The 15,985-nt window shown below is 35.8% G+C and overlaps 1 protein-coding gene across 1 annotated transcript in view; it reads left to right on the plus strand.

The window, feature by feature from the left end:
• The first annotated feature begins 5,860 nt into the window (after positions 1–5,860).
• LOC108361746 (ATP-binding cassette sub-family G member 1) overlaps positions 5,861–15,985 on the plus strand; it is a 76,339-nt gene continuing 66,214 nt past the window's right edge. Inside the window, exon 1 of the mRNA XM_017614475.1 lies at positions 5,861–6,220. Within this exon, the coding sequence (XP_017469964.1) occupies positions 6,174–6,220 (47 nt within the window). The 5' untranslated portion in view covers positions 5,861–6,173. The remainder of the gene's footprint in view (positions 6,221–15,985) is intronic.

The raw sequence follows: 15,985 nt of genomic DNA on the forward strand, positions 1-15,985 counted from the left end.
TTCGCTGTTCTTTGTTTATGCGGGAAATGCATAAGTCGCTTAAACAGTCCTCATACCTCGGACGAATTGAGAATATTGAGCGTTTCGCGGCACTGAGCATCACGGGGGCGCTGAGGGCCAACGGCTGCTCTTGAAAAATCCTCCGTTTACAGCCCATTAACCTATTCGCGGAAAACCGTGCTGCTAAATCCCCAGATAGATTTACGGCCATAAGGCAATTCAATTTCAAAAATTTTGGGCGCAGTTCAATTTGGGCGGGAAGCACAGGTAGCGCGGACTACATGGCATCCAGGTTTGAGTGGGAACGGAGGTTTCGCACAACGATTGAGAAGGAGGGATGGCGCAATCTAGCCGCAGATCCTAAAACATTTTCACGGACGGCTCCAAAATTGTAATGGGCATAGATGCCGAGAACTGAACGTCAGACAGGCAGTAAGATTACCTGACCATTGCAGTATGTTTCATGCAGAGGTTTTAGCAATATGGAATATTGATGCTTCCTGTTACAGCTTTCAAAGTAAGATTGCAGAGCTATTACTGGATTGCTTACGGGGCATATCCTGGTGGCAGCTAATGAACACAAAAAATGGGTATTACTAACGTACGTAATACGTAAAATACGAATTATATGTTTTCGTTTTCAATAAAAGTGAGGTTTATATAATCTCCATAGAAGTATTAAAAGATATTTAGATTTGTGACTGGTGTGACATCTTTTTTTTTTGACTGGTGTGAAGTAATTGTGCATGAAATAAAAGTTTCCATAGACAAAAATTACAACTTCTTTTAATTTTTTCATTTTGAAAAGAGGTTACTACTTAAATAGAGATAATTAAGGCATATTTAAAAGTCTACGTGAAGAGCTTAGAATAGAGTATTTCCTCTTTCATTATCTATTAAAGTTAAAGTAAAGTACGAGTTGAATAAAATCTCCCAATCAATTCCATACACATGCGTTTTTTTTTTTATCACTCATACGCCCTGTGTTCGTTGTTTCGGCACAAATTTACGCTACCTATTTTATGTGCTGCATATAATGTAGCTTTTAAAAGTGAAGCTTTTATAAAGCAAGCTTTTTATAAGCAATTCGTGCAGTGCGAAAAAGTTAACTAAATACAGACGTATGTATGTATGTATGCGGCCAGCAACAGCAAGCTGCTCTCTGAAATGGTAACAAAATTGAATGCATTAAGAAAGCCGCAGCGGAACTTTTCACTTGCAAAAAGGCCTTCGCTCCATGACCAAAGAAGACGTTCTGTATCCGATCTTACATTTAACCCCACTCACATAAGTTTTCAAATCCCATTTTCATTCATACAATAGCGAGCCAAGATATTTAAGTTGTTGTGTATTTATAGCGTTTTATATCCTCGAAATAATGTTGCATTTATTCTGCCCTACTCCAAGTCTGTTGTTAAGTTTTCATGCTCTTTTCTCGGCATCTTCAAAAGCATATTGCGTGGGCTTTCTTTAAAATGTTGCATTCTGATAATGTTGCCATATAAGAAGCTGATTTTTTTCTCGAGAAAAGCACACGCCATTGGATAGTAAAGTAATATATAGTTGAATATCGATGTACATATATATTAACCCTAAGGTGGTCCAAAAAAAAGTAAAGTCGGAATTTTAACTCACTCACCCGCTTGGATTTTTATATACCGAAAAAACGTATACCCATCCTATTTTTCTGAAATCAAAAAATATTGAGAGGTCGCTGAAAGCGCTCAAATTTTTCCATGTATTTTATATGGGAAAAAAACAAGCTTTCGTTGAAATGGTATAGAATTCTTGAAAATCTAAATTTTTCGATTGAGCGACCTCTAAATATTTTTTTTTATTTCAAAATAAAAAAGCAGCGCTAAAGTTATTTTCGATATAGGACTCTCCTAGGAGGCGAAAGCATTAAAATTCCGACTTTACTTTTTCACATGCAATTTTTTACCACCCTAATGTAAATACGTACCAGATGCAATAATTAAAAAAGAAAAACAAATTAAACAAACAGCAACTGCAAAAATATTTGCACCGCCCAAAAGCAAATGAAATGCATGCTGCTCTAGCCGAAAACAAAAGCAGTAAATGCGTACACCTTACGAGCTTTTCATCAACTACTTAACAAAGAAAAATAATTGCTGCAAAAAGTAAAAGCAAAGTTTTCCCTTAAAACTGAGAAGCTTGTTGAGTGCTCGGATGCATTACCTTTTCTGTTGAATATGTTTGTTTACAATTTTCTTGTTTTTTTTTTTTTACATTTACTGGGCATTACTGGCGTGGTCTTTTAATCTCCAATTGTGGTTAACTTTATTTTAGCCATTGCTTTGCGCATTCATTTTTTGTGTAAATTATATTTATTCTCCAGAGATTTTGCATTGTTCGCACATACATAGCAGGCAGCAGTGTTACCGTTGTGTGACTAAAGTGTCAAATTAACAGTTTTTGGAGATCCATGCCGCCTGACAACGAGTTTTTTTAAATAAGGCTTATTTTGAAACTTTTCTTAATAATCATGCGACTTTTGCCCTTTTTCGTTGATAACAAATTCTATATACACATTTTGAAAATTTTTTCATAAAATTTTTTCCACTAAAATGTCCAGAAATAGCTTGAATTAATGCACCCTTTTAATTTCGAGAGAAAAAAATATTTTTAACAGAAAATTATAATCTCCAATAGCAGCTTATTAAAAGTAATGGGGCATACATACTCTTAGATGAAATAAAGTCGACTAGAATATTGGGTGCACCTTTTTTGACAATAATAAGTTTCGAAAAGTAAAATAATGAAAGTCTGTATATGTGTGTGTGGGGCACCGAGATTCCGCATATGGAAACTGTGCATTTAGACATTATTTCTATACCAAATGCTAAAATTTGAATCTTATTCCGGTTACATTGCAGAATTTTTTGTTTCGTTCTTTTTTTTTGACGTGGTCTAATGTACACTTTCTTTTGGCTGGCACTTGTTTTGCGACTTTCGAAAAATTTTCAGCGGTCACACTGGCCGGCACCAAGAAGCTTGATTTCACAGATTTTTCTTTATTCTATAAAGCCACTCCCTAGACATTTTCAACTGCATTGCAGCTAGACCGTCGACATTGTGGTGGCATGTAGTGGTTAAGGTGAATGCCGCAAATTCTGAAACGTAAATGTAAACCGCATATATATTTTTTTGGTGCAACAGAACTTTTACTGCACAAGCTCGTGTTGAAATAATGTACCTAGCTGCATGTATATACATACCAAAAGCCGTTGTCTACCACGGTTGTATTTCATGAATAACCTATGTAAAAAGTGTATACATATGTTCTTTATCAATGTAACATTGATACATATTGACGAGTGTTCGATGACTTATCCCCCCCGCTAACGTTTTATCGTGAACCAACACACAAATCCAGAAGGTAAGTAAAATTTTAAATGAACTGAAGTTCATTAATAATGTAAAATTTAACAGCTTCACTTATCCTCCTATTCCAAGGGGCCGTGAATTTAGATTACTTTTAAAGGGCGGAACTAGTCTTCCGAGATATTAACTTGTATTATGCTAACGACTACATAGATAAAAATTTTTATTTGTAAATAAAAATTTTAATTTGTTAATAAAAATGTATATTTGTATATCAATCAAATAAACACTTAAATTTGTTTCTTTTCCATAAAACACCGTGCGAAAAAAAAACAAAAAAAAACACTTGAAACTATGGGTCATATATAGTAAAACCGCGTTTTTAGTTTCTCATGATTTTTCTAAAAGGCCTTTAAAAATTCAAAAATGTGATTAATTCAAAAAATGTCTTAAACATTTCAGAAAAATGGGTGTATCATATAACAGCGAACATTCTTTAGAATTAAAAAAACATTTAAATCTTTTGGTGCATAAGGACGAATAGTACTGAAAATGTGCTTTTATTTAATTTCATTCTTTCACGCAAATAAAGTTTGGATTACGAAATTCTAAGACGCTTAGCACAAAATTTTTCAAAACTAAATGGGTATAGCCAAGTTTCAAATTATATTCAAAGACAAAATTTTAACAAGAACATTTCCCATAGCCATATGCACCAAAAAGATTTAATACTGACTTTAACACTGAACTTTTTAAATAATTTTTTGAGGTAAATAGTAACACTTATGAAGTTTGAAAGTCGTTTTTCGAAAAATCCTGACGTCGGAGAGGAAAGCTAAATACGCAGTTTTACTATATTTTATTTGATTTTTATGTAAATTTAGTGATCTTCTAGATAACCCGCTAGTAAGTAGTAGCGTCGGAGTCATGAAATGTTGTTTAGAAAATCCGTATTTATGTTACAATCTCGTTGAAATCCATAATGCGTACTCATTTCATTATAAGCAATTTACATACGAATATTTATTTCATCACTTCATCTTTGTGTATATATAATAAGTGAATTGGAACACCTTTAAATAATTGATATGAAAAAACATAAACAAACCTTTAATATACTTATCAAATGAGAAGAAAAGTGGCGTAGCCACGCCCACTTATGGTTACATGTGTATATCTTGGTAACCGCTACACCAATTTTCTGATACAGCATACCAAATTGCCGAAAATTTTTAAAATCGCACAATAACCACGCCCACATCCCATATAACGGTAATTTAGAAAAATACGAAATCCTCGATAAATCAGTAAATATTAAAGCTAATTTATTCAAAATTGATGGTTGCAACAATTTTTTACCAAGAAATACGCTTATGATACAATTTTGGAAAATGGGCGTGGCACCGCCCACTTATGATCACAAATATGTATCTCGCTAACCGTTCTACCAATTTGAACCAAACTCGGTGCGGTTATTGTGCTTGCCACATAAAAGCAAAACGCCGAAAAGTATTGAAATCGGACTAAAATTACGGCCGCTTTTCATATAACGGTAAATTTCACAAATGCTTGAAATTTCAATATTTCGAAATTTAAGAACGCTAATTTACTTAAAATTTATACACCCCGGCTTATCATGCAGCGGTAGCTTTCGGCAAGGTGGAAAATATATATTTAATACTTGCGCCGGGTATTTAATGTTCGGCTCTGCCCGAACTTAGACTTTCTTACTTGTTTTTTTTTTTTTACTTTTCTGCCATTCCAAATCGCCCCACTTCCATTTTATCTCACTTCTCTGTATTCACTTTTAAAATTTTCCAACTAAGCTTCTATCGTAATCCAAACAACAAAAGTTGACTCAAAATGCCGCAAACACAGACATACATACATACATACAAGCATCGGCCATTGTCAGAGGAAAGTGCATTATGCAGACTTACTTGCGCTCATTGCACGATTTCCATCGAATTGCAATTTCAGTCGGTCGGCGTCAGTTTCCCGAGTTGGTGCGGTGTGCTAAGCCAATAGTTTTTCAGCGTAGGTACATTTTTCGCGTTTTTTCCGTGCTTTTATGTATACATATATGATTACATTAAAAAGATAGAAGAAAAACAAAAGCATAGAAGTGAAATAAAACGAGTTGTATGTACATTCGGCGCTAACGCTAAATAAATAAAAAAGGAAAAATGTGAAAAATACACTACGTAATAATTAGCCATATAAGAAATTAGTTTTCCAACTTTTTTCACCTACATACGAGTAAATATTTCTCAACATAGCCTGTTTTGCTAACTATCAAAACGACGGACGGTACTTGCCACTTGTTGCATGACCGCATACGATAAGTTGCACATTTAGCTAACAAACAAGTTTTACTTACAATTTTTCTTCACACCGCACTGCACACCGCACTGCACACCGCACTGCACACCGCTGCTGCTCCTCGGGTTGTGCAAATTGCATTCATTTACATACACACAGTTACGAGCTCGTATGCGCTTTTCTCTGAACTAACATCGGCGCATTTTTCACTGCTGCTTGCCCACGCCAGCAAAGACCTTGCTCGTCGCCGTCGTCGTGTGTTCGCTGTGGGGCCCATTGGCATCTTTGTATGTTACTCGTCGTACATTTTGTTCTTCGTCTGAGTTATTGACCCCTCCCAAGCGAGACTTTGCCAAATACTCTTGCAAGTTGCAATTAAATTTTTTTTTTTTCAATTCATAATCGCAACATCTAAGACATTTGTTTAAAGTGCGCGTTTTTTTTGTTTTTGTTTTTTTTTTGTGAAGTGCAGTTTTCGTGCTACTTGAACGTGTGGACTATTCGAAATGGAACGCGATGATTGTGCTTTGAATCTCATCGAGAAAAATAACCGGTAAGTTGAGGTCAAGTGGGTGTGACGGTGTGATGTGAAAAGTATGCAAAATGAGAGAATTGTGTGCTCGTTCAATGCAAAGGTAGTGACATTCTTTGAATTTCGGCATCTTCAAGTGGAGGGCATCTGTATGAAAAGATGGAATTAAAATAAAGTTGTCTTCATTGTGTCAAAGAAATGATAGAATTGTAAATTATGAAAGTTGCGTATAGAGCAAAACCTCCCTTGGGCAGACATTCCCCTTCAGTCGACTTTTATTAGCAAAATTTTAAAAGTTTTTTAAGTGATTTTATGCTGCATCGTTCAAACAAAAATGCATATGTATGTATATTAGGGTGCATCACTCTCCATACAAAAAAATTACGATAGATACTGTTTTTCCACTGGAATTATAAAATCTATAATATTTTAAGACTTGCGCTGGACCGATCTAAAAATAGGTCCGAAAATCGAGTATTTTTTTTTTAATAAATTTATTTTTAATAAATTTTTTTCCAATCGTTTAAGCTGGGAAAACCTGCATAAAATTGTTTAAAACGAAATTGCTTCAACGAAATTAAAATATGGAGATTTTTTTGAGGTATTTTCAAATCGGCCCAGTTCACATAAATCTCAATATTTTTCCGATATATTTTGGCGGAAGTCTTAAAAAAAAAATTTATAATTCCGGTGGAAAATCGCAACCTTTTTGATGAAGCACCCTAATGGATTTATTTTTTTTATTATTAAATTCATAGTTGCCGCTGTTTTGGAGTAGTTAGCAGTGCGCGCTACCGCTCCGCAGGGTTTGGGTTGAAGCCCGGTTCGACCTAATATCCAAAAAAAAAACACAAAAATAAAGTTTTTTTCTAATAGCTGACGGCCCTCGACAGGCAATGTCAAACCGGCGAGTGTATTTTGTTCGTTCGGAGTTGGCGTAAAACTGCAATTTAAGTCGGTTAAAACATGTCGCACAGGGGTCACATTTCTGATTACCTTGTGAAGACGTCTTAACCGACTCCAATCGGGACCAAAATTTATATGTGATATACTCGACTGTAGCAGGATTGATTTCTGGTATTAAATGAAAAAAGATATTTTTAATTTTTGAGTCCATAGAGGCATTTGGCTTTTGACCCCTTTGCGACCGGCCATAACCGACCCGAATCAGGACCAAACTTTATACGTGATTTCTTCGACTATGGTAGATTGATTTTGGGTATTAGATGAAAAAAATAATAATTTTAGTTTTTCGAGACTCTATAAAGGAGTCTATACTTTTCCCCTGTGTGACACGCCTTGATCTTCTCCAACCGGGACCAAAAACTATATGCGATATCTACCACCTAATGTACATATAGTACGTAGTATACGAGTCCGTTCCGATAAAAGGGTTCACAACCTGCTAAGAGAGAGTCAGTACAAGAGCGGCTAATTTGTTGCGAAAATTATACCTAACACTTGGTATAGGAAAAACTTTCTACCCAGTAAGAAGGAATGCCTGTAATGGGCATCCGTTCGACAGGTGTGCAAAGATCATTTGATGGCAATGCAGACCAGTCGTTGCAGCTTGCTTAAGATGGGACCCTCGTTTACTTGCTTACCTTTTGGTCATCAGGGCAGTGCCGCATATGTTATAACGCGTATCGAGTAATATTCCCCAAGTCTTACCACAAAGTTTATAACAGGCATAAAATGCCTGGTTCCAATTGAGCCTTTGTGCAGAGTTATCCCTAAATACATCGCCTATTCGGAGAATTTAATTTCTGTCCCTGTCAAGCTTGGTCTAGTCAAGTTGACTTTCCTTCTTCTGGTAAATGGCACAATGGTGGACTTCAGTGGGTTTATTGACAAGCCTTTTTCAGGGCTCCAGTCTTCAGTACAACATTGTAGTTCAGTTCGATTTAAATTAACTTCTATAACCTGGCGGAACCTACTAAAATCCAAACTAGCCCACCTACCAGTTTTGGTTGGAAAACAACCTACCAAATTTGGTAGGAAAATACCATGTGTGGCAACACTATTTCTAAATAAGCTAGCAGGGATCGATCACGAGCTCAAAAACGGTACCGAAATTTAGCCATTGGGTACTGGTGGCCGGATGCTGAATAATTCAGAAGACGCTTAAGCCGAACTGGTCTTGCCCCGCGTAGGGAAACGAGGACGTATGAGTAAGGATTAAATATAACTAGTCACTCAATGGTACGTGCTTACCAATAAAAAACGATCCTACACCATAAAACATTTATTCGCAATCATTTTGGTTACTAAGGAATGACATAAAATATGAGAAGCATGCGTGTGAACGTCTTATCTCTACTTACCTGCTGTTCAAAGTCCATATCTGATCGATAAAATTGCCTTATACATAACAGTGAAGCCCAAGCACGTTTTCTCCACATAATACTAACATATAAAAGCAAGTTATTTAGATTAATGCATATACACGTATATCCATGTATGATTACAGATAAAAAAAAACGTATTTTCGCATTTGTATTTAATTGCTTCTAGGAGTTTATAAAAAGCTTATAAGCAGATAAATTAAATAAATACGTTTAAGCTGCCATTCAACTTGAGTTATATTTTTTTCTTGAACGATTACTTACGATTCATTTTAGCTGTGCACTTGTAGCCAATTTAATAGACGCTCATAAAATTCTGTTTAATTGCAGCCGTGATCTTTAAATTGCTATAATATTTATAAATAAATAACAGCATACATAAAATATGCACATACAACCATTCGTACACAGATATTAAAATACGTGCAAAAGTATTCAGACATACATATGTGTGTATGTAAGTAAGAACTATTCAATTCAGTACTAGTTAAGAACTTTAGCCTCTGTAAATATTCTTACAATGTAGGAAAATACTGACAATATGACAGGTAGATGAGACCAGTTATAAATCTTTGTTTGGCATTGTGTAATGGAAGGCACTCGAACAGTGGAAATTTTATCTTCTTTATAATCATTTAAACCACCATAATAAACTTTCTGTTGACAGCTGACAGTAGAATAAAATATTTTCAGTACCGATAATTGCGCCGTCTCCGCCTGACGGAGGCCATACAGCTGCAGAGAAAATGCTGTGATTCCAATGGAGACTATACGTCATCACCATGGATTATGCTCCGCACTAAGTAGCTCATCCCTTCTTAGATATAGAAGCACTTTTACAGGCACACTGTATGGCCTTTTAAGAGTTCCCTTCAGGCAAATTTATCCCACCGCGTCAGTAGATAGAAACAAATTATGCTATTGCTAGACGCACTCCTGGTGATGCACGGAGGTAGTAACTCCTCTTTTGGTTTATATTCGACAATCGTTACTTTAGCCGAAAGAAACCTGCTTAACAGCAAAAGTACGAAGCCAGCGAGATTAAAATAAGCAAGAATCACACGCAGATTTTGAATTTCGTTATGTCAGATTTTAAAAGTTCTGCCCCAAATGTCTCTATAGGTATGGTGGCAATCGATCACCACGAATGACAGTTTCATGGTAAAGTTGCTGGTCGTTTTCATATATATGAACCGGGACCAAGACCCATAGGTTATATGTTAAGTACTAGTACTTTTGGCCGCAGGGTACTTTTAAGCGTGGAAATAGCAGAGGCTACATTGCCGTCTTAAGAGCATGTCAGGCGGGTCAATGCAGTATATTTCAAAAGACTGTGAAATTAAGAAATTTCAGAACCAAGTTTCATGAGCAGTGGCACCATGCATGTAAAGTGTCTTTCGAAAGAAAGTTTTTTATTTCCGAAAGGCGAATTGGGTCGATACTATCGATAGTCACCCTCAAGACTATCGTAAAACTATCGATGGACTTGACTATCAATAATTTGACAGGTCCAGCAGTTTTATGTGAGTAAATATGATTTCAGTCACGGCTATAAAATATAAATCCATTAAATACCGCTTACCATTTTCTTAGCCAAACTCCGTGCCAGCTGCAATGCCCACCACAGGAAACAAGCCTTCTCCATTGCTGGAAATCGGGCCTTCTTTGGTGCATGAGCACATATATGTATGTATCATTGGTTTGTATTCAGTATTCTGGAAACTGACAGGTCATGCAGGTATTTACAGTATCCAAGCAAATCTTTTAGGAAACATTTGTGGTTTCCGGATTCTGTCATCTCAGTTATTGTTTTGGTCAGCCACGCTCGGGAAAACTGATTAAAGCATTTTGTTTTTATTACACCATCCTTCAAATGTTTATCTCATCGAACTAAGAATTTCTTCCAACTTTGAGTTGCCTTTCGACTCGGCTGTGGTCTTCGAAAAAGAAAACTATCATGAAAGTCTCTTCGTGCGCTGCACAGCAATCCTTCTCCGGTATCTGAATGCATCTCATCCAACGCAGTAACTCTCGCGAATGATACAAGCGATTAAACTCGGTCCGACACTCCGGCTCCTTCAACATCTTTATTTTTAGGAGGAGATTGGCATGCGAACTGTTGGATCGAACATGCAGGCATGAGCAATCCTGATTTTGGGATCTTCAACTTTGCATTTATTTCTTCTGCTCGCACAGATCTAAGTACGTTTGTCAGTTGTAATTTCGAGTGTACAGTCATTGGGGAAAGAATGTTAAATACATACTTACCTTGGTCAGAGCCACCGCGTTCTTTTACTTCTCCCTGCTTTGCATCAGTTGGCTTGCGGTACATTTTTTAAGCAAACTAGAATCATCATTTGCAGGACTTCTCTGTATAGATATTCTCGTGGTTTCCACCAGCTTTAACAGTTGTTGTTGGCAACTCTGATACTGCTTTGATATTTTACAAGCCTCTAACAAAAAATGTATCGGCACAGCTAACATTTTTAAATTGGTTTAAACAAACATTCCTGAATATATAGTATAAGTTTATGCAAACGAAATCGAAAACCCATATTTTACAGCTCAGTCCGATTGCTGCATTTTAAAAATATACAAACTTTTCTATGCAATTTTTCAAGACTTCGTTGATGGGAGCACATTATGCATATGCAAGACCATCATACATACGTCTTCAAACGGTTATGGGATACCTGAGGCAAATATACGTACTTATAAATTTACCTATGTACGTATGTACGAAAGTGTAGTTTCCGAGAAGCCTATACAGAATTTGCATCTATGTAAATGTAAATAAATTTTGCTACATAAAAAACACGCAAATGGTAACTCAAACGAAACATGCAAACATAAAACCTTACAAAAAAAAAGCAAAAAAGCGAACACTGGCTGCACTCAGGCGGAACGGGGAAAGCTAAGCAGACGCATATGTACTAACCAAAGTCGGTGTGTAAAAATTGTGAGCGAACTATTATACAAACAGATCCATAAATAGGTAACGCGCCCGTTTGCGGAAAGAAAGTTTTAACTAGAAAAATAAAAAGAAGCTTTAATTTTTAAATTATTATTGCCACATTAAGTAGTATGTATCTCAATAAAAGAAACTAATTCATATACAAAACGCTCAGAAAAATCAAAATCATTTCTTCTATTAAAATTTCTTAAATCAGTTTGCAGCTCTTCAAGTTTTCAAGCGATTGATGATGCTGCATATGGGGTCAGCAACTTACAATCCCTCGTAAAACCATTTTGTACTTCGCAGGAATTTTAGAAGTAGCCTGATCTGAGGTCCTCCAAGTTGATGTGTTGTTGAACGATTTTCCGTCATCCGTGGTCATATTTGAATTGGTTTGTCTCCAAACCAAATTTTACAAAGGATGGCGGAAAATCCCATACCCTGTCGGAAACATCAACATCGAAAATGAGTCCTTCAAGTTGTTGAAAAATTTTCTGGCTAGAGTGAAGAGTCTTCGACAAGATAGAGCAATGCACTGGCATAACAGGCGCAGAATCGTTTCGTCTTCCTCGTCATCTTGACTATTTCTACAGAAGTCATGTAATCTTACGCCTAGTCGATAGAAAGGCTTGCCAATTAGGATAAATACTAACAAACAGAGCAGGTGAGTTCGTCATGCCACCTACCGATCTTCCGTTCAATCCTTTAGTAAGCCTTTTGGTAGTAATTAGTTTGCAAGTTTCTAAGGGTATTCCTATTTCATCGGTTATATTCTCAATACAATTCCACTCTATATCGCAGTGTTCCGAAACCCATATAACCTTTGGGCGAAATAACTCATCCATCTCTTTAAAAGATATACGTCATTTCATGGCTACCAAGGAGATTGTCGACTGCTTCCATAGGGATTTGATTTCCACCCGGCTGTCAGTAAAGATGTAGATATTAGATTGTGGTATCATATCACAGCTTATCGATTGCCATCAGTTCCGCCAGAAAAAATACTATAGTGGTCCGGAAAATAAAAGGTAATGGAGATTTCCAGGTTTTCGAAGACATACTCCAACTGGCCATACCCTCGAACTTTGAGCGATCTGTGTAAACATGGATTAACTCGCCACTCCTTAGAGCCTCTCGTTTTCACTACTTTTTTAATGTTAGGAGGGTCGTAAACGTTGTAGTGGGAGCAGGGCTCAGAAGTGCGTAGTCCGCCAATACGGGAAGTGCCGAAAACTCCGTTAGTATCCAGCCATAACTAGTACTAGTGACCACTTATTTAGACTGCTCATACGAATTTCCGCAACACTTGCAACCTCTTTGACATGTAGGTCTACGAGAAGAAAATGCAGTATGGCATAGAGTGCCTTAGATGGTGTTTTTCTCATCGCAACAGTTATGAGTTTGGGCGCAAAATTTTGGACTTTATCCGTCTTTTTTAAAGTTTACCCATCTCCCAAGAATTTGTCCAACTACCGCTATGTTTAGCCAGTGTATTATTATGGATTTCATCCCCCGTCGTTTTGCTAATGACCTGCTTCGGGAATATAGTGCTACTATTTATTTGCGTACTCTATCTGCAATGTTGGGCTCCCCGCTTAATTTTCTTTCTAGTATAAATTCTAGATATTTTAACTCTGCTTTTACTACAAGGATCTTCTCCTCTATAGTTCTAGGAACGATAACGAAACTGTTATTAAACCTTAATTGGGATCCCTCTTTGTCCACTTAATTTTTTTTTTTTCTTCGGTTTATGACTTTCTGCCAGCAACCGGACGATATATGTATGAATGTATGTAGGTATATGACTTTTATATACATCTATTTGTGTTTCATGACTAGCAGCTATTCACTTTTACATTGGCATTACAGTTCGTGTTGTAATTGCAATTTGTGACATAGTAAAGTAAACAAAATAAAAATTATGAAATCGACCTGGCTATGTTAGGTACTTGACAGTATAAACAAATTAGCGTATGTATAAAAATATATATATAATCCAGTATATACTACATATGATGTACATACAAACACACATATGTATGTGTGTACATACATATATAGATATGCCATTGTTTACATGCAAAACCCCATTCATTTGTTTCGAGCAACAGTTAAAGTTATAATAAAAAGCAATGACCTGAAGCACCTAGTAGTTTTGAGATTGGGTGATACATAAAATTTCATTGCTCGTAATGAACAGCAGGTATGCATATATGTACTAGCAAAGTACCCGACATCGTTCGGTGTGGACAAATAAAAATTAAAAACAGTAACAGAAAGTTTCAGTTTAGTACTGGAACTGAGGTGAAATTTTCTTTTTATAGGAAATATTTTTAGTTTTATGGTGACCTTAAGTCTCTAACGTTTGACACACACAAAGAATGTTTCGAATAGACATACTTGGACCCGCGTCTACACTCCCATTTGCAGAAGCAATGTTTTCGGCGATGTTTTCTTTCTCCGATCCAATGACTTTAGATTTGCTTTTGGTTGGTAATATTTTTCTTTATTAAAATGGCTTCAAAAATTATCCGCTGCTTAGAAGCTCAGTTAAAAGTTTTGTAGAAATTGTATTGACCAGATGATAAACTTTTCTGGTTAATTCGTTACGCAGTCTGACAAGTGTTACTTGCTACTTGTTCACTTCATCAAAGATTTTCAACAAAATTACCTTAGAAGTATTCATGCGAAAATTATACATTTATTACTAACTATTCTTACTTAGTTCAAGTTATACATACATAAATAAAGTTACATAAAAAGCTTTATTCCTAACTGCATTTACACAAGAATAGTTTTTATAGCAAGAAGTTTTCAGTTAATTGCCTCTTAAATTGCAGTTAGAAAGCACTTGCTTTTGCTATATTTTATTTTACTGACCTCAAGCTATTTTTGTAATACGTAACCAACACACAATCGTTGAATTAATTTCGAGTTAAAGTAATTTAAAATTTCCTCGAAAAGTTTAACTGCTAAAGCGCCGTCATGTAGACAAAGCTAATCGAAGAATAATTTCTGCACACAAAATGGTAATTTCATTTAACTCACTTTCAAACTATTTGCATATGTATTTACATACATACCCTGTGGGGAAAATGTCTAATTCTGGCCTGGTGCGCTTCTGATACAGTTAGGCCTAGTACTGGCTAGCGATAAATCTCTTTTGCATGCAAGAAAGAGCTGGCGAATTTAACATGGTATCCCTTTTTCCATAGTTCCGAACGAATCGTAAATTTTATGGTTCTAAACTAGTTTTAAAATCGACAGACGAAAGAAAAAAGTATCATCATTTTTCAATCTTTTCGGTTCTTCCGTGTGTGCGATTTTAAATTTTTCTCAAAGAAATGCGTCTTAAATGTTAGATCGATTGTAAGAACATATGTACATACATACCTTTGGATATAGCTGAGTTTGCAGAGGTGCTTGCTGTTATTAGTTAGATTCCAGAAGGTCCCAAGATGTTAAAATGTTAACACAAATTTTGGTTTTGTATTACCAAAATATGAGAAAGCATCTGGGAAGTGCAGAATGGAAGCGTATTTGAACGAAAAAGCCGCCAAACACATTTGTACCCACGTAAAGTAAACAAGCCCCCGCTGCAGCCCTTTCTCGATAGTTTCGAACTAGTTTCCAATTCGACAGATAAGATCTACTTCGTTCTGCATCCTTTTTCTATAGTTCCGAACCAGTTCTAAACTCGTCACCTTATATATAGATTTCTAATGAACAAATTATTTTTAAGCAAAAAACACAACCAATTTTTCAGTTCTTATTAAAAAATTTAGGTTTACCGTTAATTTATTCATGTTCGAATCTAAATCAAATTAGTGTGGGACCACCTCGGAGACACTACCTTTTCGATAGAAAATTATCGAATTCGGTTGACGTAGTCCAAAGTTGATAATTGAATAGTTGAATTGACAACCTTCTCCTTTTTTGAAGTCGGTTAAAGAAGTGAAATAAAATAGTTTTTTTTTAAAGTACCACAATTCGCGAATTTTGAACTGGTGGGCATCTAGTTGCTATCGGACTGTACCATTTTTAGCGATAAAGATCTAGTACGGAACTAGAAATTTTATTCACTAGTTCGCGGTTTCCCTGCAGGGTATCTATACATACACATACTTACATACATAAAAAATATGAAAATATTTTCTGCGTAGTAGACAGAAAATTCTCAATGTGCACATCTTTGCAATATTTAAAGAAGAATTCCAAGTAAAGAAAAGTTGGGAAAGTAAATGCTGGGCTGAATTGACTAAAAGCATATCTATTGAGCTTTACAAGATCTGAATGGTCATCTTGTTTACGACTACGATGAAGAGTATGATTGCGATTTAAATTTTGACTATGATTCTAAAAGTAATTATGATTTCATTTTAATTTTGATTAGGATTATGATTTTGTTCACTCAAAGATTTCAATCGCGAATAAGATTTAGATGAAAATTACGATGAAGACTACGAATAAGATTACGATTAATTA

Source organism: Rhagoletis zephyria, unplaced genomic scaffold (genome assembly GCF_001687245.7).
Source record: "Rhagoletis zephyria isolate East Lansing unplaced genomic scaffold, Rhagoletis_zephyria_1.1 Rzeph_scaffold_00834, whole genome shotgun sequence".
Taxonomy (NCBI): domain Eukaryota; kingdom Metazoa; phylum Arthropoda; class Insecta; order Diptera; family Tephritidae; genus Rhagoletis; species Rhagoletis zephyria.